Genomic DNA, 23,094 nt, shown 5'->3' with positions numbered 1-23,094 from the left:
TTTTTTGGACATCTAGAAATGAATATTAGATAAGTATCAGACCAAATCTGATAATTAATTATTTTAATAAAAAAGAGCAGATCACGAATACTTTTTAAATCCGGATATTCCATTTGTGTCCGTCCCTAGTTCTCTTGCACGCAAACAAACATCGAATCGACTAGGCATAATTTTATTTGTCAAACTCAACGACTTTTCACTATTAAAGTAGTGACCTATAAGATTTTTGTTTCTATGCACCTATGGGTGTGATTGGTGAGATGTTAGAGTAAATACGATAGAAAAACATGGAGTAAATGGGAGGGAGCGAGAAATAAAAAATTAGAGTAAAATAGAGAGAAATCTATATATATAAAAAAATGTTTGCATCTTTCCCGTGAAGCTACGTCATCAATTCGTGCGTTCTGGGAGTGACACGTGTCCCATTTTATATTTAGGACCAAAATAAATGAATGCAATTAAGGGTAATTGAACCCAGCACCTCTAGCACCGATAATTTCTCTTAGAACCACTAGGATAAAGTCACTTTTTATAAATATGTGGCCGCGAAAATACTTATTATCGTGTCAGCTGGAAGCTCATGCTTCTTCTACTTGTGGCCAGGGCCGACACTGAACTGACGTCAAGATGAAGATCGTGAAGTTAAAAACTTTGCTCCAAACAGTTTTGCAATGTTTACAACATTTATAACTTGATGTATATAATATATATCAAAATACATTTGTTGTACACACTTTTATTAGTTTTGCTTTTAAAAGAAGGTATTTACAGTTATAAATGTTTTGTGCCAGTGAAGTAATGGTTGAAAATTTTTATACATATGTCATTTTAAAATAACACCCAACTTCTATATATAGTCAATACATATGTCCATGTTATATTCTAGACTAAATATTTTTTCTTTTAAAAATATAGAAAACAATTTTTTTAGTCTACAAGCAAATGTTGTAGAGCAAGTATGCATTATACAAAATAATATATATTTAAAATCCATACACAAAAACATAAAAGTTGTTATAGGCTTCTTTCTTACACATGCACACTCCAATATGAATAAGAATTAAAAAAAAAATCCACATTTGTACATCTATAATTATGAGTTGGATAATTAGTTAATTTGATACAATACCAAAGCAAGAATAATCGAAAAACAACTATACCACTGCATACTAATATGTAAGACATAACAGATAACCAAATTTTTGAATCTTAAAACAAATTTCAACTCGAGCATTTGTGAATATCAAATTAACTAATATCTCGCCCGTAGGACGGGCCGACCCTAGTATATTATATTTATAATCTTTTGTGTTACTCCCAATTCCACTGCAATGAAGGAGAGGGAAATTACAAGTATAAAACCAGAAAAGACAAAACAGAATAATTACTTTGAGAGTAAATGAGAGTAAACATTTTTATTTTATTTTTTCACCTGATTGGTGAGAGATAGCGAGAATTAGAGTAACTGTCGCATTTTACTCTACAACTTTACTCTAAAAGGTCTATACAGTCAGACTCTATATCTTCGCACGAACTGAATCCACTCGCAATCTGACACCAACACAAAAAATCAATCAAGAGACTCACGACAAGAATGAACACGTAACTAATCCCCTATATATCAGAAGAAAAACATTACAACATATTTTTGTAGCCACATGTCATCACTACAATCATTCTTAGAATCTTTAGAAAAATATGTTGGTTCATATAAATATATAATAAGCTTTTTATTAAACTAACCATAAATTAATCATAAATGTTCTTCATTGTTTTCTTAAATAAAAATCACGGAATTACCTAATGTGGCTTAAGTATATATAACAATTAATGATTTTGAATAATAAAGATTTGATAAAAATTACTCTATTCTCTATCATTTTAAAAATGTAACTAATTAAAATAAATTAAACAAACATGTTAACTATATAATAAAAATTTAGATTTTTTCGTATATGCTATATTTTGAAGTTTTAAAAACCAATATAAATGACTAAAGTTGTTAAAAATATCACATTGAAATTTTTGTGATCCATTGTTTAAAATTTATGTTATAACAAGATACAAATGATTATAAAATTACAGAAGTAGGAAATTTCATTTAATAAATATTATATATATGTATATTAATATTTTTTAAAATAAATTATATACCATATAAAATACATAAGTATTTTAATTTCGAATTTGCTTTGAATTTTTTTGATAAATATTTTGAACAATTATTGACAACTTAATATTTAGATTTTAAAATTTGCAGTGAATGTTTTTAAAATTATAAATTACTAAAACTATTAAACATCGCGCAATTTTTTTATTGTTATCACTTATTTAAAATTTTTGTTATAAAGAAATACAAACGATCAAAAATAATATGAGTATAAAATATTTTTTAGCAGATTTCAATATTAAAAATGTACTTTATATCTATGTTAATATCATGTAAACTTAATTTTATAACATATAAAATAGAAAAAGTGTTTGTCTCGATTAATAAAATTTATTTAAATATTTGTACCAATTTAATTATATACGTAATAGTTACTAAATTTTTTATTATTCAATATATATTTATTATTTCATAATATGTAAGAAATATATAATACTTAAAAATAATTTATATATAATATTCATCCCGTCCAAGGGGCGGGTCTTAACCTAGTGAGTTTATATAATAGACTTCAACGCAAATCTAGCTAATAAATATTAGGAGGTTATATGAATCTGAAATTTGAAGTTATTTGATTTTAGTGAATTTTTAGCTGATTTTAGATGAATATTATAATTAGATGTGATTTTTGTTAAACAACACTAGAATCTCATCTAATACCATGGAATTTGGATGCGATTCAAGAATTGTTTAACAAAAATCATATTGATTCTAGAGTTGTTCTCCTGAGTCTTTCAATAACTCCTCCAATGCAGTATGCAGGTTCTATTCCGGGTGTTATCCGGTTCCTTCTAGCTCTAACATGTTCGATTTTGGCACCACAAACTATTTGCCTACTGGTTCTCGGATCTGTGGTTATTCAATAGTTGTGCTTGGTATTAGAAGTGATATGTTCTTTGATTGGGTTCACTACAAGAAATATGTACATTCTTAGCTCATGATTAACGCTATTATAGGGGTTTCATAGCGTTTTCTCATCTGCTATGTCATCGGCAGCCATCATAGGTCCCCTCTCTACGATAGCGGTTTTCTTTGACGCTACTAATATTCCAAGACGATAGCAATAAATGAATGCCGTTTTTAACGTAACAATAACACGTTTTTATTTTGTCACAAATTGTTTACGATTCATAATTCGAGTTATGATATGTCCTTCTACAATAGCTGTTCAGTATTCCTATATTTAATTTTGCTACAGCTTTGAAATATGTTATCATTGTCCAATTCGTAGGTACTTTTAAACGCTATGATATTTTACTATAACTTTTTTTGTTTTCGCTATTGTAGATTTGTTTGTCTAATTCGTAGTTTGATTTAAATGCTATGATTTTCAACTATAACAATTGTATTTTGTTATTACTGGTTTGTTGGTTATGCTATGATATGTTGGTGCCCAGAATTGATTTCAGAAAACAAATCTCATAAACAACAACGAAAGCATTCATAGAGCATTCATAGAAAATGACGTAAAGTCTTACACATAAACATAAGTCATAAAGTTTACACAGCCGATTGAAAACAGAAAACACAGTCTTACACATAAGATAATTATAAGTTCAGTAGCCTTGTTTAAAGGCTGGACCAGATTTCTTCATTCCCCCAAGTTGCTACAATCAAAACCTCTATTAATCAGTTTAGGAATTGCATCAGAAAGATTGTAAAGAAAAAGCACATTACTTACCTGTTCCTCTTAAAATATGACCAATTTATCAAGTGGCCATGCGATAGAAGAACCATGTGCATCCTTCAAGCTCTCCATTTCATCAGACTTCCTCCAAACGTCTGCATCATCTACCAACACTACATCTACCCACACTCTAGCTGCGTTCGGACCTAATCGTACAAAGTGAACCATCTGATTTGGGTCTGTTGAATGCACACGTCCTTCGGCAACAACTTGTTTCCTCTCACTGATGTCCATCAATTTACACTTCTGATTCACGTTTATAGGTTGGGATCCATCATTTAGCTGTCATGTTTACAATACAAAACATTGTAGTACTCAGTCAGTAAGACAAATAATAATAGAGGAAAACCTAAGGAATAAAATGTTACCGGCATTGAGGAAGACTTCACAGTAGGAGTAGTTGATGTTGTTGCTCTTGATTTTCCATTTTTTTTAAGGCTGCTTCCAGTAGACCCAGGAGAAGGAACTTTAAGACCTGCAGTATTTGGAGTCGGAGACACTTTTCTTCTTGCTTCTACCGGGTTTTCGAATACAACTTTGTGAGCGGGCCATGATATAAAAGTCATTACGCTGTCCTCAAGGTATGCCACTTCCAACGTAGGCCTCCATAAAAATGTTTCAGGTTCATGTACAACATCCAGAAAAACTTTTACTGCCTTTGGTCCGAGAGGAAGTCCATTCACCAAAGCTTTTGGTTCTTGCGTCTGCCAGCGTCCTTCACCAACAACTACATTATCATCGGATAAATCCAATAGTTTGCATTTGTTGAGAGAATTTGATCTTGAGCCCTATCAGACAATGACAATACAATATCAGTTTAAGCCTACTCAGTACATTAACTACTCAGTACAAAATCAGTAAGAGCCTACTCAGTACATTAACTAGTAAGAGAATGGACCAAAATACTTTACCAGTGGGGCAATATCTTCTGGTTGGAGGCCCTGGCCTAGTTCAACACATTTACTCTTAGGCCATGCAATAATATGGCCAACAGCTTCCTGAATCGTGCACATGTTCTTTGCAGGTCTCCAGAGGAAAGCTTCTGGTTCAGTAGCAGAGTCAACCAATACTTTAACATCTGTAGGTCCTAAACGACAGTCATTGACTATATCGTTTGGGTCTGAAGAGAGAATACGGCCCTCACCAACGTTGCCATCTTCATCAGCCCAATCTATTATAAGACACTTCTTTTCTGTTTTTTTGTTCACACTCCTTGCAGCCGAGTTTTCACCAACTTCATATTCTTCTCTCTGTAAGTTAAACCAAAAAAATTCTTATTATTTTGTTATCACCTACTATCTCAATGTATAAACAGAAATATTATATGACCTGGTTTTTCACTGCTGCTAGTTCAGCCTTTAACTGATTAACCGTTTCCTGGAGTTCATATTGCTTCTCTTGCATTTCAGAAATAGTCTTGTGCTTAACTTGGAAGCAAGCTAACTTGGTCTTACTCATATTTCTGCCCATTACTCTCATACGACCAGGATTATCAGGTCCTAACAGCTTGACGAGTGCATCCTCATCTTGATTTTTAGCAGACGATGGATTGGCACCACTACCAAGCTCAGCTGCCTTTTGCTGTACATCAGACAACAAACGATTCTTTTAATATGAAAAGCATTTGATATAGCAAACCATAATTTATGTTTTTCACTTACAATCTTTTCAGCCGCATTTGTGTTTATAGGAGTTCCATCTTTTCGGGTACGAGACTTAACCCATATTTTAAGTCTTGTCACTTGAGATGGGTCATCAGAACTGTTTTTCTATGGAAACATTGTATGTCAATATACCAATTGAAAATGAAACAACGAGAAGAAAGAATACGTACCATGTCTTCTGCTAGTCTAACCATTCCCTTCCGACTACAAGTGTGAGGCATCTGTTTGCGTCTTCTCTCCTTGTAGCTATCACTCACAGCCTATCATAACTTCTGATTGTTAATATGTTATGTACTTTGAAAACATATTTTACTCAACTCAAAATACATACCTTGAATTCTTGGCTTGTTTTCAACTTCACAAATTTGCGCCACTCAACCGGAGGAACATTTTTTGGTCTGAGCTTCATCCTTTGTTGGTTATTATCGGATTCATTGATTTGGGTGACAAGACGTGACTTCGATGATCTCCACAACGCTCCCATCTGCTTAAGCACTGCATCCCTATGGTAGTCTTCATCAATTTCAAACCTTGCCTGCACTCACGTTGAAAATAACTCAGTAATCTATCTCTAGTTGCATATCTAGATGTTCTCATAGTATAGAAATTTTTACCTGCACAGATTTCCAGAGAACTGTCTTCACTTCTTCAGAGAGTTTTTTCCAACCTTCAACTGTGACAGGAACATGCTCCCTAACCAATGGACCTAGATACGAAGACAACTTCACTGAACCTTCACCATACGCTTCTCCCATGGCATTGAAATCAACATGAACTCTGGAATTTGGGTCTTTGGCTAGGTCTTTCATTCTTGTCGGTCCACGCTTCCTCTTACGGTTGGTTCTAACTTCAGTCTCTTCATTAGTAGATAATTCAACTTCACCTTCAGGCTCTTCTGTCTGTTGTTGTTCATCGTTTCTCTGTTCATGGTTTTGCTGTTCTGGATCAACTTCAGCTCCTGCCTGCTCTTGAACACCTTCAGCTCCTGCCTGCTCTTGAACACCTTCATCTTGAACACCTTCAGCTCCTGCATGCTCTTGAACAACTTCATCTTGGTCTACCCCTTCACCAGGTAAAGTACAGATAAACTCAACTTCTGTATCTTCTTGTACTACTTTCTTTCTTGCCTTACTGACTCCTTTCTTTTTTCCACGTCTCATCTCAATTTACCTGCATCAAATTTTGAGCAGGAAAAAGTTAACTCTAAACAAAACAACAACCAAGCACACACAGAAGCAAACAAGCAAAAAACAAGCACAGACAGAAGCAAAGAAACACAAAACAAACACATAAAGTAAGGATACGTTTCAAACATATATTCCTTCACAATCTGTTCTGACTTCGTAGGCTTCATCATTGTCGACTTCCATGTCAATATTTGTAGGCAGTGGACCAATCTCAGCATTTCCCTCTTGAATATCTTCTTTACTATATCTTCTTGAAGGACCTCTCATTACAATATACCAATTAGAAGTCTCATTTTCCCTTGAGTAAAAGACTTGCTTCGCCTGAGAAGCCATAATGTAAGGATCACTTGTGAAAGAGGCTTGACTATGATTCATGTTAACAAGTGTAAACCCATCTTCAATCTTCACTCCATTACCCTTTACAGCCCAATGACACCGAAACAGAGGAACATAGAAGACATTATAGTCTATCAGAATGATGTCAGTTACTCTGCCGTAGTAGGAAACCCAATCAACCACCTGTGCTGTATCTTTCGCACTAGATCTACAAACTGCTGTAGCCTCATAGTAAACCCCAGAATTCTGACTTTTTCTATCAACTGATGCGGTGTGAAACCTCTGACCGTTAACTATATAGCCCGTATATGACTTAGCTGAAGAACGTGGACCATAGGCTAGCCACTTGAGTGTTTCGTCATGTTCTTTAGAATCAAGAGGCACCTACAAAAGTTAAGACTAGTAAAACACCTATATCATATTATCAAAACCAGATAACAAATCATGTACCTGTTCTTTTAGCCATGAAGCAAAATTCTTAGTATGCATACTCCATAAGATGGATGCATCTCTCCTACATCTGTCATCTGAGTCTTGTAAATACTGGAGATGCTCACTGGACAGAGAATGTGCATATTAGAAATAAATATCAAAACGAGTAAAGACAATATAAATATAAAGAATAGGATTCTTACTCTACAAAAGGTTCGACGAGAGCAAGGTTTTGGATGATAGCAAGGTGTGCTATTTTCTTCTCCATTTCAGTGAGTGTAACTGATGTGCCAGCTGATATTGGACGACCCTCTAAGATAGAGCTGTTCTCATAGTCCATGTTTCTCTCTACTTTATCTTGTACATTTGTTGACTTCCTGAGAAAATCACTGCAAAACTTCATACATTCCTCGGCAAGATAAGACTCAGCAATGCACCCTTCTGGTCTAGCAGGATTTCTAACAAAGTCTTTGAGGACTTTCATGTACCTGAAAATGTGTCTATGTCGATTAGCAGATTAAAATGGCTATAAAAGAAAATTAGAGGAAAATATCTACAGCAGTCATGAAGACATTACCTTTCAAATGGGTACATCCATCTAAAATGGACAGGTCCACCAAGCCGGGCCTCCCTTCCTAGATGCACAGTCAGATGGACCATGATATCGAAGAAACTTGGAGGAAAATATCTTTCAAACAAGCAAAGCGTCTCTACAATCTCCGCTTCCATAACCAGAAGCTGCTCTCTATCAATAACTCTCTGGCACAACAGATTGAAGAATGCGCATAACCTTGAAATGGCAAGTCTCGGTCCTTTAGGTAACAGCCCTTTCAATGCAATGGGAAGAAGTTGCTGCATTAACACATGATAGTCATGTGATTTCAGCCCTGTGACTTTACAGTCATCTAACGAAACACCTCTAGATATGTTGGAACAATATCCATCTGGCCCTTTGAAGTCAAAAAGCCTCCTGCAAAATATCTTCTTCTCTGTCTTAGACAAAGACCACGGGGCTGGAGGAAGATATGTTCGTTTTCCATGTATGCGAGGGTGCAAATCCTGCCTTATACCAAGATCCTCAAGATCTTTACGAGCCGGAAGACCGTCCTTGGATTTCCCACAGTGCAACAATGTCGAAACTAGACTAGCAGCCACATTTCTCTCTACATGCATAACATCTAAGTTGTGCCTCACCGGGAGTTCCTAATCATATCAGAAACAGTACATAAAGTCAAATTTAGACATAACATATTCAAAATGTAAAACTACATAAGGTAGCATGAAAGAGATATCTTACCGCCCAATAAGGTAGCTTGAAAAAGATAGATCTTTTCTTCCATCTAGATAACTCATCCTCATCTATTTCCACTTCTTCCTCTTCCTCCTCATCTTCCTCTTCTTCTTCCTCTTCATCTAAATCCGTACAGACCATCTTTTTTCTCTTACTCCCAGAATGTTTAACATTGCCAAAGTCATTCTTGAAATTTCTGAGATTTTGTGAAATTTCAAGGCCGGTTAAAATTCTCCCCCTTCTCCTTTGCTCAGCTTTTCCATCAAACCACTTCTTCTTTCCCCGAAAAGTATGAGCTGGTGGCAGACCTTTTCTGTGGCACATATACACATGTTTTCTGCTGTACTTGAGCCACATACTGTCTGTGTTTTTCCCACATAAAGGACACCCCATTTTTCCCTTCACTTTGCAGCCTGCAAGATTCCCATAAGCTGGGAAGTCACTGATCGTCCAAAGCAACATTGCCTTCAGTGTGAAAGTTGATCGAGTAAACGCGTCGTACACTAACTCTCCACTGCTCCACAAATGGTTTAGATCTTCAATGAGAGGCTCTAAGTAGACATCTATACTGTTACCGGGCTGTTGTGGACCAGGAATCAACAGTGAAAGCATTATGTTCTCCTTCTTCATACATAAATCAGGTGGCAAGTTGTAGTTGACTAACAATACCGGCCAGCAGCTGTACATAGAATTCTTCATGTTGAATGGATTAAATCCGTCTGTTGAAAGTCCAAGCCTCATGTTCCTTTCTTCAGCGGCAAAGGCAGGGTATTTCGCATTCATCTGATCCCATGTGACTGAATCAACAGGGTGTCGAAGTTTCCCATCAGTGCTTTTGTTGCTGAAGTGCCACCTTAGATCCTTAGCCATTTCTTCAGACCGGAACATTCTCTTCAACCGTGGGATTATTGGAAAGTAGCGTAATACTTTCTGTGGGACTCCTTTCTTCTTCTCACCAGTATGGATATTACTCTTCCATCTCGATGCCTTGCATTTTGGACAGTACTCAAGCTTCTTCAACTTCTTTCTGAATAGGCAGCAGTCATTCACACAAGCATGGATCTTCTCGTAACCCATATCAAATGATTTCAAAAATTTCTTAACCTCGTACAGTGAAGTGTGCAGCACATTCTCCTCTGGTAACATTTCCGGCAACGTCTCTAGCAGTTCATTGAAGCTCTTGTCAGACCATCCATTCTGAGTCTTCAATCTAAATAATGACACTATTGCAGATAACTTGCTGTGGTTCGCACATGTAGGATACAAAGGTGTTTCAGCTTCAGCTAGCTTCGCCAAAAATTCATCTTCTTTCTTGTCCTCTCCCTCTGCTATCTCAAAGACATCCCCCGTACCAGCTAAAGCTTCATCAGAACACTCAGCGGCTCTGTATAAACCAATGATCTCATCATTCCATTGACTTGCCCTTCTTTCATCTGCAACCACTGAGCTCAACTCTCCATGCAGATACCAATCAGTGCGCTTCTTATAAGCCTCCTCCATTCCTCTAGTAACAAGATGAGCAACTACCACACTTCCGCAATGACGATCTATGTTACGACAGTCAATGCAAGGACAGACAATCATATCAATTCCTCCCGAAGCTGCAGCCACTTCCCGTACAAACTTAGTAGCTCCTCTCTCATAAGCAGGATCGACTCTTCGGTGACATGAACAAAAATTCACAAGCTCAGTGACTAAACACATACTGAAACATAACATATATGATAAAATTCATTACCTGCTCAGATGAACCCAGTCTTTATCCATCATCTATGTTCTAAAACCTACATTCAAACCTTTAGTAACATAGAGAACCATTCAAAGTAACAAATAATGTAAATCGAAATCGATAAAATCATGAATCAAGTTAAATGTTGTCAAGAATATAATAAAACAGGAAATCTAAGCAAAGAACGTAGAGCAGGAACGCAAATCAAACAGGAAAGAAAGAAAAGACGAAATCGAAGCAAGCAGAAAACATCTCTTCCATTTGAGATAACAAATCAACAGAGATGTCGCAATCTCAATCTTCGATACCTTCGCAATCGACAATAATGGATGTGGGGAGCTCAATTACGGTTCTGGATTAGCGGATTAGGGTTTTAGTGATGGAGATTGTGGTCTAATTTTTTTAGGGTTAGTAGAGAAAGAGGGGAAACTGAGAAAAAGAGAAAGGTATTTCGCGAGTGGAGAGAGGGAAAATAATCAGATTAGTCTTTTTTTCACTAAGTGTGCCGCGGTAAAGCTAATTTTAGGTTCCCGCTTAGTGAAACTCTACCATAGCGTTTAATTAACCCTATTATATAATAAGCAAATTTTAGACTCATCTATGATAGCAGTTCAGTAAAACGTGCTATAGTCATGTGCTATCAATGAAGACTTTTTTTGTAGTGGTTAGTGAAGCTTTGTTCTTTGCTTTTGATTCTATCACTGGGTTTCTAGTAGTTTAAAGTTTTATCACTCACGTTTTGTATTGTTTGACAAGTAGTCTAAAGTAATAAAGAGAATGAGGGTTTAGTTGTGCTTTATTTGGAATCTCATGTCTCTGTTGTCATGGTCTCTGTTGAAAATCTTGTCGCCTTGGTGGGATACTTTATGGAGTTTCTCTCTGCTCTTAACTTTTCGCTTAGTTTAAGTGATAATTGTGTATGTAGCTTTGTGTTGATGATAGCTTCCCGTTTCTCTAGTTCTTTTAAGAACATGTATCTGGAAGCTCAAGACTTCCCAGTATTGCAAGGTTTATTCTCCTGGTACTGTGACCTTCTTGGAATTGTTGCAGAGTTTCTAGCTCTTTTGGACGCACAAGTTGCAGCCATTCTATTGAGCATCTCCAAGCTTGTCTGCAAGTCAGACTGTCAATAACTCATTCGCCTCCATTCAGAGAGTTGGTCTTTTGATGTTCTTTGAATCTTATTCGCTATTCGTTCATTTATCCTGTCGTTAAAGAATTTATCTGTTCTTGTGTTTTGATGTGCTTGTAATATGGCAACTCCTTTGGCTAGTAACGCCTTTATATTTTGTATCTCCTCCTTGAATGGATTTTGAACTTTAGAAAGAATGAAGTTTGGTTTGGTCAAAAAAAAACCCACGGGATTTGAATTTTTGTTTTTATAAATAAGAATTCCCTATCAAACATCCTAAAAACATTTAAAGCACTATAAAATCTCTAACTTAAATTATGTTCAATAACAGTGGGTTTCAGAGTGTTTTATAAAGTGATAAGTTCAATAACACTAGATTTTAAAGTATTTTTTTAAATCCTTGTTTGAATAACAGTGGACTTATTATTTTAATACAAATCATTTGAATCTTTTAGTTGAAACTCTTGAACACATGCACCCCCCTTAGTTTTCTTTGATTGGGAAGGGGTTTTCAATGAACTAGTGCTTTTGGCGGAAGGAATTTGGAAATCATGGTCTAACATTTTCCCGAAGTGAGGTGACAAGGTTGAAGAATGAAAAATTCTTTTAAAAACTGAAATAACAATATGACTCCAAGTCAATTTTCTTTTATAGGATTCATGAAGTCGTTTTTTGTTTGATACCAATATAGTGCAAGAGAGATTTCATTGAGCATTCGATTCATGGTTCCTTTGTGAATACAATGTGAGTTTGATATAAACCACTATATGCATTGCGTCAAGTCGTTTGAGGTTCCTTCGATTGTTGGCCGATAGACTCGTATATATCAAGATGATAACTTGATAAGGCTATTTCGTGGCCTTATAAATAGTGGGCCGAGCTCGTTTATAGAGTTATTGATTTTGAGCAGTATGAAAAGTTCTTTTCATTTCTCGTGGTAGATTGGACTTATATGGAGAGTTAGTTTATCGAGTTTTTGTTCATTTATGAGCTTTTGATGCGAGTCTCGCTAGACATATTTTTTATTTCTCGTGTACTCGATTGTGTTATATTAATTTATGAAGTATTTAAAAATTATTATAGATAAAAAATATTATAAACAAACAAATAATGAAAAAAATATGAGATCATAATAATAAATATTTTTGTTTTGAATTATAACGGCAGTAACCTTCACTATTCTTTGATAAATAGCATTATATTTTTAATATTTATTTTAGTTTCAAATGTTTCGTTTTATAATATATAGCAATCATTATTTATTATTACATAAATGTGCACATTACAATATATATATATATATATATATATATATATATGTTGAAGAAAATATCATAGAAGAATTATTGTCAAAGAAGAGTTATTTTTATGAACATGAATCCGCTAATATGTTTTATCCTATAAATTATTCGAATTGTGTAATAAATTATCTACTATAAAAATAACATTAAAAGCCATGTAACACAACTAATACACAATTATTTTTTACATATGTAATTCGAAATCATATATCTCAAACCAGTCAGCTTATTTCTAAAAGTACTCCCTTAAAAACGACAGCATGTAAAGTTGCTTCAGGTGTTACTCCCTACTTATATATAACCACGATAAGCTTCACTTGTATATGATAAATTAAACTGAATGTCATTAGAAAATAAGATAATCTACTTTCTTATCTCATAAAAGCATGATATAATCGTAACATTTTGGTATGCTCTTAATTAGGGTTATAAATTCTTTGACTTCTTCTACTTGATTTAGTAAACAATGTTTAAAATACTTAAAATTTTAGGAAATCAACAACAATTGCACTTTCTCTTTTCAAATCACTGGCAAAATATATTATGTAATTGTTAGGGAAAAAATATCAACTATTTTGCAGAGATTATGTATTTTCACTATATTATCATCTGCTGACTGAATTGAAAATTAAATACTAATGAGAGAAAATGATGGCCAAGTGAAGTGTCTTAGTAGATTTGATCTTAGTAGTAAAGAAAATTAAAAATAAATGTCAAATTTAGTTTTAAAAGGTTTTGTAAACTTTATTTTTAAAGGTTTTGTCCAAGTTTCTGTTTTTTTTTTACCAAAAAAAAGTTTTCTCTAAGTTTTCTCGGGTTATGTTGATCTTTGTTTTTGGAAACTGTTTCCTGTATGAGTATATTGCAGTTGTTATTGGAAAAGGTAAAATCATTTGTTTCACAGTGGAATGTTGGTCGGAAACTATCTATCTCAGCGTTTATATAGATTAACATATTTGATAGATATTTTACAAATGCTGGGATTATTTTCTGTTTATACATTAATTTTGTAGTTAAAGCTATTTTCTTCGTATTACAAAAAAGAAAGAAAAAAGTTGTTTTCTTCAAAAAAGAATTTTAGCGAAAACATATTTTCATTGATGCAGATCAAAACCAATTCAAGTGATGAGAGTAAGATATTTATTAGTACACATTTTCTTCAAGCAAGTTCCTAACATTCATAACCATATGAGATTTCTAAATCCATTTAAGTTAATAAAATGTAAAAATAGTGGAGAACATACTACACATATATATTCCATAACTTATTTCCTTTGAGTGTGTTGTCATCTATATTTTTACCATAATGTTTTAAAATTTCTCTAGACTTTATATACCATATTGATCTCTAACATTTACTGGTTAATGACAAAAAAACTAAAATGTCTGCATTTAATCTTTGTATATGTCCAAATCATATAAAACTAGTATCTATTTATAGATCATCAAAAGTTATAACTTTTGATATAGTGTAATAAAATAAATAAATTAATTTGTTGTAGAATAAATGACTTATAATAAGAAAGGTGAAAATGAAAAATCTAATTACTATCAACAACCAATAAGAAAACAACATAAATTATGGTGGATCCCACTTGTTTGGCTTTCAACATGTTGAATAAATTCAACAGCAAACAATCCACGTAATGTTTTTATTTTTTTCAACAGGGTCATTGCAAACATTCAACAGTTGAAAAAATTATTCAAAATGTCTATTTTAAGTAGTCTTATATCAGTGGGTGCATCATATCACTTGATCAGTTTTATTCTTTAATCAGCTTCTCCTTATATCAGTGGGTGCTTCCAAGCTAGCCGACAATGTCTGATTCAATGGCTGCATGGAATAATATCCAACACATTCACCAAGGTAGGTTATGTACCGAGAATTTACTAATCGGAGTAGGCATAGATGAATTTATAAGATTGTAGTGTATCTACTTTAATGTCGTACCTTATGCTCTTAAAGGCAATCTCAAGCAAAATTGCTCAGAAAGACATGGACTTGATCACTGCTTATTATCAACAACTTAGGGTATGTAGTAGTAAACCTATTCGAGTCCGTGCATTTATTTTACCCATATGTCATTGTTTTTTTACCCAATCTGTGTGATCTTGGCAGGAGAAGAAGATATCTCGAGAGGGATTCTCAAAGAAGCTGAGGATGATTGTTGGAGATGATCATCTTCTGAAAACCACCATTACAGCTCTTCAACGCTTACCACACACTGCTTTGAAAATGGAACCGGTCACATGTGGCTGTAATGGTGTATTTTTGCTGTCTGACTTTATAATAAAATTAAGACAAAAGGAAATTGTTTCCGTTTAGTGTACTCTTTGTGGAACTAATCTACATTTTCCTGATATTTTCTCAATTTGAATTTGTTTTTATTGATCAACAGCTTATGTTCTTTGTTATACATCATACCTGATTTTACTCAAATAGCCAAAACTTAAAATCATCAAATATGCATCTTCTACAGAAATTACCAATGTCATGAAAGTGATAATTCTTTACAACGCTTGTTGCTGGTTTTTTTAATAGAAAAGAAAAAAAGAAGAGCATTGTTTAAAGAATACTTTATGAGAAGCTTGGATGAGCTCCGGTGTCAGACGACGGATCCCATCCCGGCGGTTGTATATTGGGCCAATCACCACGGCAACCTAGCCTTATGTATAGACTCTTCTTACCTTCAAAAATTAAACCACCCAGTTACCATTTTGTTTATCAGAAAATCACAAAAACGTAACAGTTGGGTTTCTTCGGTTTTATTTACCTGGAAGTCCCTTGTCTGAGATGATCAGGAGAGATGGATATAGTTTAAGCCTTTCATAGTTGGTTTCACCAAAACAAAATGGAAAAAAAGGTCTTCGAGAGAGAGATGATACCTTTTAACCTCTTCTGTTGGCATATCTGTAATAAGCAGTTCATCATAACCATAAAGAAGCTGAAATAAAATTCCAAAACATATGTAAAAATGCAACTGGCGATAAAAGACCAAGTAATATAAAACAATTATTGTAAGAAGCTGAGTACACAATCTTGGAAGCTTTAAATATGGCATGATGGATTTCATCTCAAGCAGAAGGATCAAGAGCAAACTGCATCAATTTGTCCTAGCCGAGGAAAAACCTGAACCAATAGGAACAAAAATTCAAATCAAACACCGAATGTGACGTATATTAATCTCACTTACATTCAAGCAACACCCATGTATTCATAACTACATAACAAAACAAAGAAACCGACCTTCCGTTGTGTCTAAACTGTTGTCTAAACTCCTTGAATTTGATATTTTTCATGTTTTCAAAAGAGAAACAGGGACAGAGTTTTTGACAGTCTCTCTGATACCATTAACAATACTCTCCTTCTGCTCCCTCCCTTCTTTTCTTCTTTGTCATCGACAAAGCAACTGCAATAACACAACAACAAAAATAATACCTTTATGAACCATTCATCAAGTGATTTCTTTATTCACTCCCTGAAAGCAAAAAGATGTAAAGAGAAGACCAGCACTTAGATACATAACGAAGAGACTGAAGAGTACATGAAACAAAACTTTAAAAATGGAGAAGTTGAGGACATAAACGAATAAAATTCAGGCGAAAGTGATCTTTAAAACGAAGAATATCGGGTCCGAGACTATGCAACCACCATATCCGCGAGTATATGGATCTGGTTCATCATCCTTAGTCGATTCCAAGATCAAACCCAAACCCATCTCTCCTTGGTCGTGATTCAATCACTTGATTTCCAGATTAGCAGGTGACGGAAAGTCTTTCCACCGTGTTTGACGTTTCTGTCAATCTCACCTCCACGGTTGAAAAACATAGGGTTGACTTTTATTCAGAAAACGGATTGATGAATTAGCCATTTTAGAGGAATATAGACACACCGCCTTGCAGAGATCAAAGAAGAAAAAGACTCTTCGACTCATTGTGGAAGAAACACCAAACCCTAAAAAAGGTCTCGCTGTCTATGAAACGCAGAGTTTAAGATGGCGCCTTACAGAAACGCTGAGTCTTGTTTACAGAGCACATGTGTCGCCTCGACAGAAAGAGACTTTGTGACATGGAATCTGACGTGTCTCAGGAAAGAGAAAACACAACTTTATATATACTAGATTTTTTAACTGCGCTACACGCGGATAAGATATTATATGTATTTCTCAATTCTAAAAAAAAATATATAATATTGTATTACATTATTTAAAGAATATAAAATAAGACTACATAACATAAATATATTTTTAAAATTTTCTTTGTGGAAATCATTATGTTGTTTGATTGTTGTACTTGATTCACATATTTGCATCGATATTTGTGATAGATGAATAACTATATTTTTATTATCAGTAAATAATATATATTTATTATATAATATAAGAAAAATAAAATTATTTACTTTTTAAACAAACTTGTCTCATGTTCGGGACTCGGTTATAGATATATAATATTCGAAGGAGACATTTTTACAGTTATCAATCTTCTTAACAATCAAGAAACAAATCTGAATATCAAAACAATATCTCATACGATCTCTTTGTGAAATAGCTGCTTTGAAGAAATTGAATTTAGGCATCAAAAATGGCTGGAAATAGATGTGCAGATGTGTTATCTAAGTCAGCTTTACAAAGTACTATTCATAGTTCATATATCATTTATGTCCATCCTATTTTTTTTGTCCATCCTTTCTTAAACATCTTTAAATAACTGATGATAATTAATAATAAACTTTTGGCTGGCAAAAAAATTAAATTTGTCTAATTATCGCTTAAATATTTTATTAATATTGTCTAAGAAGCTTTCAAGTGATATCATAGTTTAGTTTTTATTAGTTTTTTATTTGTTAATTTTTAGACTTTTTTGTATTTAAGATTTTCTTCCATATTAAGCTTCTATTTCTTTCACAGAATTGATATATATATATATATATGTCATAAAAATTACCATCAAATCAGTTTTACTTATTTATTATTTTGTTTTTAATGAAAATACACTTTAAAAATAATTTAATTTAAAATAAAATTATATATTAATTTGCTGTATTCTAACAATTTGATTGATTTAATTAATTTGCTTTGGTGGATAACTTACAAAGTTTTCATATGAATCGGAGAAAACAAACTTATGTTGTTATATTATATTTATTTGTGTATATATAATCTATATATAATGCTAGTGTAATAAAGAAAAAACATTATTTTTTTGTAACTTCAAAAAGATACATTATTACTATTTGAAATTAATCAAAATTGAATAAAATGGTAATTAAATATTTTTAAATCTAATTGTTTTTATCTTGTTTAGTTGGATTCTCATGAAAAGAAATCGATAGGTTAAACAAATGTTTCAAAATTTGTTGTGTTATTGTTTTGTCTATAAATTACAAAATTTATTGAATTGATATATTTAATTATTTCACCCTTAAATAATATTTTATTAAGACATTAGAGAACTATGTTTTGAGTTGTTTTGTCAAAATTATACAAAAATCTATGCTTTTTTCATATTTATCACGAAAATTGTTATGTTAAACTTACTTTTACAAAATTCTTAAGTTTGTCACGAAAACAAAAATATATATTTTTTCATATTGTCAATGTTCTCACACTTTCAAAGAATATATTAGCTTAGTCACTTACTTATTTTTTTTTTACAAAACAAAGCATCGGAGTCTTAAAAATTGAATTTATATTATTGTAACTGTGCAGAAGAGTTCGTGATTACATACTTAGTGATTCTTTATATGTGTCTAAGAAAGTTTCAATGGCTTAGTGGTAACCGCCATTATTTTTTCATTTTTTACAAAAAAATAAATGAGATGACGTGGCAACTTCAGGCTCTCTGATTGGTTGATTTTCTTATCCTACGTGGACACCCTCTCCATATCACAATAAAAATAAAATTAAATAGAGTTAATTTTCAACTTACATAAATATATAAAGGTATTTGTTGTAAAATAAAATAGAATATTTTGTGATTATTCATTTTTAGAGGCAAAAATAAAAGAATATATTGAAAAAAATACACTTTTATTTTAGAGTTAATTTATTTTAGAGGTAAAAATATACGTATACATTGGAGATGGTCTCACAAATTATTTTTTCGAATGTGATTATTATTGCCTTCATAATTATTCATTAAGCGTGATAGTCACGCGTACACACTCATGCACACATACATACAATGGAGACTCGTCTTTTTATTAATTCTCCTCAGTGACCATCTGGATGGGGAGCTGGTCCGTCCCAGTAGCACCGAGCCTAGCCGTTGGACAAAACACGACCCTGTAGTTAGTGTTACTGCAAGTAAAAGTGCTGGTCGGGTCATCTTGTGGATAGCTGTAGGCGTCGGGACATCTATCTTTGAAGAACTTTGAGTAGCCTGTGGGGCTACATGATCCCTGCCCGTTTGTACAACAGTACTCGTTCGTCTTAAAAACCGTGCACGGGTTGTTGCAACCGCCAGGCGCTCTTAACACGTTAGGACACTGTCCGTTTATGTCTGCGGTGCATAGTATCCGCTTGCAATTTGAGCTGGTTGCGCTGGAGATACAATATGGCACCAACAAAAAAAATATTCATTATCGACTCAAAACGTTTTTAGACAATAGAGTTTCAATTGTAACCGTTTTTTTTCTCCACCAGCAAAGAGTCACCGATTCTTCTTTTCTTTTTTTAGAAAAAATAATTTATATTTTCATATCTATAGAAAGAAGAGTGAAAGTAGGGTCGTCTATTGGTCAAGATTTAATAGTTTTTACCCTAGGTCTACGATTCGATTCACAGAAAAACAATTTTTTGCAAATTATAGAATGCAAACTTAATGGCGGTTCCAAAGTCATAGGGTTCACCGATTTTAATGTTATCAATATATAAGAACTGTTCAGATTTTTCTTTTGCTAAGCGATTTTCTGCATGGTTCCATAGTGCCTACAAGATTTAATTAGCAAGCAAGAATTTTTTCCATTGCACGCAGTATTTAATTTTTTCTTTACTTTTTCAAACTTTTATGATTGTTTTATACTTGTATACAAAAGAAAAAGGTTGTTTCATTTTCTTCCCATTTTCATATTCAATCGTTAAAATGTTTTAACGAAAATTAAAACTGATCACCGATCTTTTTTTACCGCACAACTTTTTTATTACTCTCTTCTTGAGGTTTTGACACCGCCGATTTCACGTTTATGATCCGAAAAGTTTCTTGAATATTTCAAATTTATGAAAAGATTATCGTGAGATAATATTCTTACCTAAACTCCATAGGAATGTTAAATCCGTCGACAAGTGAAATGTCGTAGAAGTCTAAGTTGTTGAACTGGTTCAAAGCATACTCAGCCAACGTATTTGGTGGCTGCCCCCAACCGGTACATTGAAGTCCACCAGTACAGTCACCTGTTTCACATCGGCCACGCCCCGAGGAGTCAAAGTTACAGTTGGTCCGACCCCAGATCCGTGCCATAGACGTTCCAGCCGGAACATTTAGTGCCCACGACTGGCCTGAGTTTAGACGCCTGCCCCCTCCAGGACTTGCGGCAGCCCATACGGTGTAACCGCATTGGTTAATGATCTCGAATGTTGCGGCGGTCGCGGTGGAGATGAGTAAAAGAATGGAGAATATGAATGTAGAGAGTAAGATGTTTGTCATTTTTATATTGGTTTTACTACTTGTGGTCTGTGTATGTGTGATCTTTTTGTTGATATTTAACATAGATTTTATAGAGGTAAAGTTAATGTATTGGTTTGTTTGTTTGATTAGTATTTGCCTGTTTGAACTTATCTATACAATGAATGTTAATTTGCTTTTATATTTTTATAAATATAAAATGATGGACTGGTAGGGGCGGCTTGACTTGTGTTAAAGTGTTGTTTCTAGATTGTGTAGGATTAGGATATACGACAACAGGTGGGCTTTCTTGTTTTTTTAAACACAAATCATCGATTATATCAATATATCATATTTATTTTATTACATACGATGATTAATATCCGCAACACATATAATTATGATGAACAATTTCACAGAAAAGAATTCCACGGTGTAGCTTTTTTCCTAACATTCGGATCAATAGACGGTTCGGCATATAGGACATTTTTGATAGACATAATTTCTCTGCAACAAACGGCTCTGTTTTTAGTATTTTGAAACAGTAAAACCACCGGAGAAAGGTATTTTCACTCTTGTTTCTTGTAGATATGAATAAGATAATTAAAACTCAGATATCGCTTTCTTAATTAGTAAGAATTTTGATTAAATTTATTTTTAAATATAATCGAGGAGTTTTTATTCCATTTAACATGATTTTTTTGTTATAGACTTTGTATTCTTTCTTCAAAAAAGGAAAAGACTTTGCGTTCTATTTAACATGAATTTTTATGTTATAGATGTGATTTGTGTGGTTTTTGCTGATGAAGACCATCCTCTGTAGAACTGTTTTAAACCACCAGCATGGCTCTCTTTTAAGTTTCATTTTAATTTGATTCTTAGTCTTCTTTCCAAGTTAATTTTTGGAGGATAGAACTGTCATGTCCATGATCCTATTTAGTATCGTCGGGATGGACCATGGTTCCAGGAAAAATGCCAGCTGGTCGTATGACCTGAAGGCAAGTCTACCATGACCTAAATAGAAGGTTAAGTGCATCAGAAGGATGAGACTTAGCCAAATAAAAATGGAAACAAGGATAAGAGAGCTGGACGAGTTTAACGGTAGCTGGGCAATACAAACACGAAGCTCGACCAGCTAGACGAAGCTCGGTCAGAGTTCGGGTAAAGTAATTCAGCTCAACCAGCTAGATGAACTAGCTAACTTAGGTGGATTAGCTGAGAGTCATTTCAGGTCAGATGGACTGAGTGTTCGAGTCTTGGACCGTTAGTCCGGGTCTGGACCGGGGTCGGGCCAGGTGGTCGACCCAAGGTTTTCATGGGCCGAGGGGTCCATGCGACCAACCACATGCTTTAGTAATGGGTCTAGACCCAGGTCCAGCCCTTAGGAGGCAGTTATGGCGAAAGAGAACTATGGAACAGGTTAGAACTAGGGATCTCGTCCATGGCAGTTGGCCGACCTAATTATCTATAAATAGTGGACCTTCTGGTTGATTTCATTCATCAGTTTCTAAAGAAACAAAAGGCAAAGACCGAGAGAGAGAGATAGAGAGAGAGAGAGAGAGAGAGAGAGAGAGAGAGAGAGAGAGAGAGAGAGAGAGAGAGAAATAAAGAGAAAGAGAGATATCGGCCAAGACAAGGCCGGTTGTGGTGGTGAATCTTTCCTGGTGAGAGAGATCGTTTGAGAGAATAAGGGACGATTAGAGATGGATACAAAAGGCAAGGAGAAAGGATTAGAGAAGGACTCCAACCCACCAGAGCACACATCCAAGGTCAGTGGAGTAACCAGGCAATCCATCGGCTAGGATCTTTGGTTTGTCCAATCGAGTCTAAGGCCATGGGCGAACGGTTATATCCTACTCTCTCTCTCTCTCTTTGTATTTGATTATATTCTTCTTCTTCCTTTTGTATGTGCGATCATATATAATGGTTTGGGGATGGAGATAGGAACCAAGACTTAGGCAGTTTCGTACGGCCGCAGTCTAGGGCCGGACACGCGTATTGTTTGATCGGCCAAGGAATGGACCAATTGGACTAGGCGGTTGATAGGCAACTGGTTTTACTCAATCCCCAAGCGGTTACAAGGATTCATGGTTTATGCCGGATGATGTGATCATGGACCCGCTAGTTGATGAGGATAATGAGATCATGGGCAAGCCGACTGATGAGGATGTCTTAACCATTCCTAATAGTCCTATGACTCGTTCCAGAACCAAGAAACTCAATGAAGCTATTAGAGGTTTGCTTAAGACAGCTTGGAAGCAAGAAGAAGGTTTTGGACAAGGCTTGATCAGCCAAGACACACTCATCACCATTCAAGCTACTCCACCTTCAAGCTGACCATCATCTAGGAGAGTAGCTTGTGTATACTCTTTTTCCCTTGATTGGTTTTGTCCCACTGGGTTTTCCAATCAAGGTTTTTAATGAGGCCACAAGTTGCTTCTCCTATCACCTGGATGATGATCTCGGATCAACCACATATCTATCTTATGTTACTTCTATTTCTAAGTTTTCATGTTTTTAAACTCTAAGTGTTTAGTCTTGTTTGAGTCCCATGGGAGCA

General features: G+C 34.4%; 2 protein-coding genes and 2 long non-coding RNA genes across 4 annotated transcripts; all 4 read right to left on the bottom strand.

Annotated features, from left to right (window-relative positions):
* Nucleotides 1-3,236: 3,236 nt before the first annotated feature.
* On the bottom strand, nt 3,237-11,161 carry LOC106425512. Its single transcript, XM_048756845.1, has 6 exons — nt 8,774-11,161; nt 8,054-8,679; nt 7,680-7,964; nt 7,495-7,600; nt 6,136-7,428; nt 3,237-6,056 (listed from the first exon to the last, which is right to left on the bottom strand). Exons 1-5 carry the CDS (start codon nt 10,484-10,486, stop codon nt 6,829-6,831), a joined length of 3,330 nt encoding a protein of 1,109 aa, XP_048612802.1. The 5' UTR covers nt 10,487-11,161; the 3' UTR covers nt 3,237-6,056; nt 6,136-6,828.
* A 4,221-nt stretch (nt 11,162-15,382) lies between these two features.
* Nucleotides 15,383-15,873, bottom strand: LOC125586928. The gene is made up of 2 exons (XR_007323459.1): nt 15,704-15,873; nt 15,383-15,617 (listed from the first exon to the last, which is right to left on the bottom strand). It is a non-coding gene; the product is annotated as an uncharacterized LOC125586928 (long non-coding RNA).
* A 90-nt stretch (nt 15,874-15,963) lies between these two features.
* On the bottom strand, nt 15,964-16,830 carry LOC111198857. The gene is made up of 3 exons (XR_007323463.1): nt 16,582-16,830; nt 16,177-16,339; nt 15,964-16,059 (listed from the first exon to the last, which is right to left on the bottom strand). It is a non-coding gene; the product is annotated as an uncharacterized LOC111198857 (long non-coding RNA).
* Nucleotides 16,831-19,014: 2,184 nt separating this feature from the next.
* LOC106397882 (osmotin-like protein OSM34) lies at nt 19,015-20,654 on the bottom strand. The gene is made up of 2 exons (XM_048756839.1): nt 20,182-20,654; nt 19,015-19,474 (listed from the first exon to the last, which is right to left on the bottom strand). Exons 1-2 carry the CDS (start codon nt 20,637-20,639, stop codon nt 19,135-19,137), a joined length of 798 nt encoding a protein of 265 aa, XP_048612796.1. The 5' UTR covers nt 20,640-20,654; the 3' UTR covers nt 19,015-19,134.
* Nucleotides 20,655-23,094: the final 2,440 nt, after the last annotated feature.

Source organism: Brassica napus, chromosome A2 (assembly GCF_020379485.1).
Source record: "Brassica napus cultivar Da-Ae chromosome A2, Da-Ae, whole genome shotgun sequence".
Taxonomy (NCBI): domain Eukaryota; kingdom Viridiplantae; phylum Streptophyta; class Magnoliopsida; order Brassicales; family Brassicaceae; genus Brassica; species Brassica napus.
This window is presented reverse-complemented; position numbering and strand designations above follow the sequence as displayed.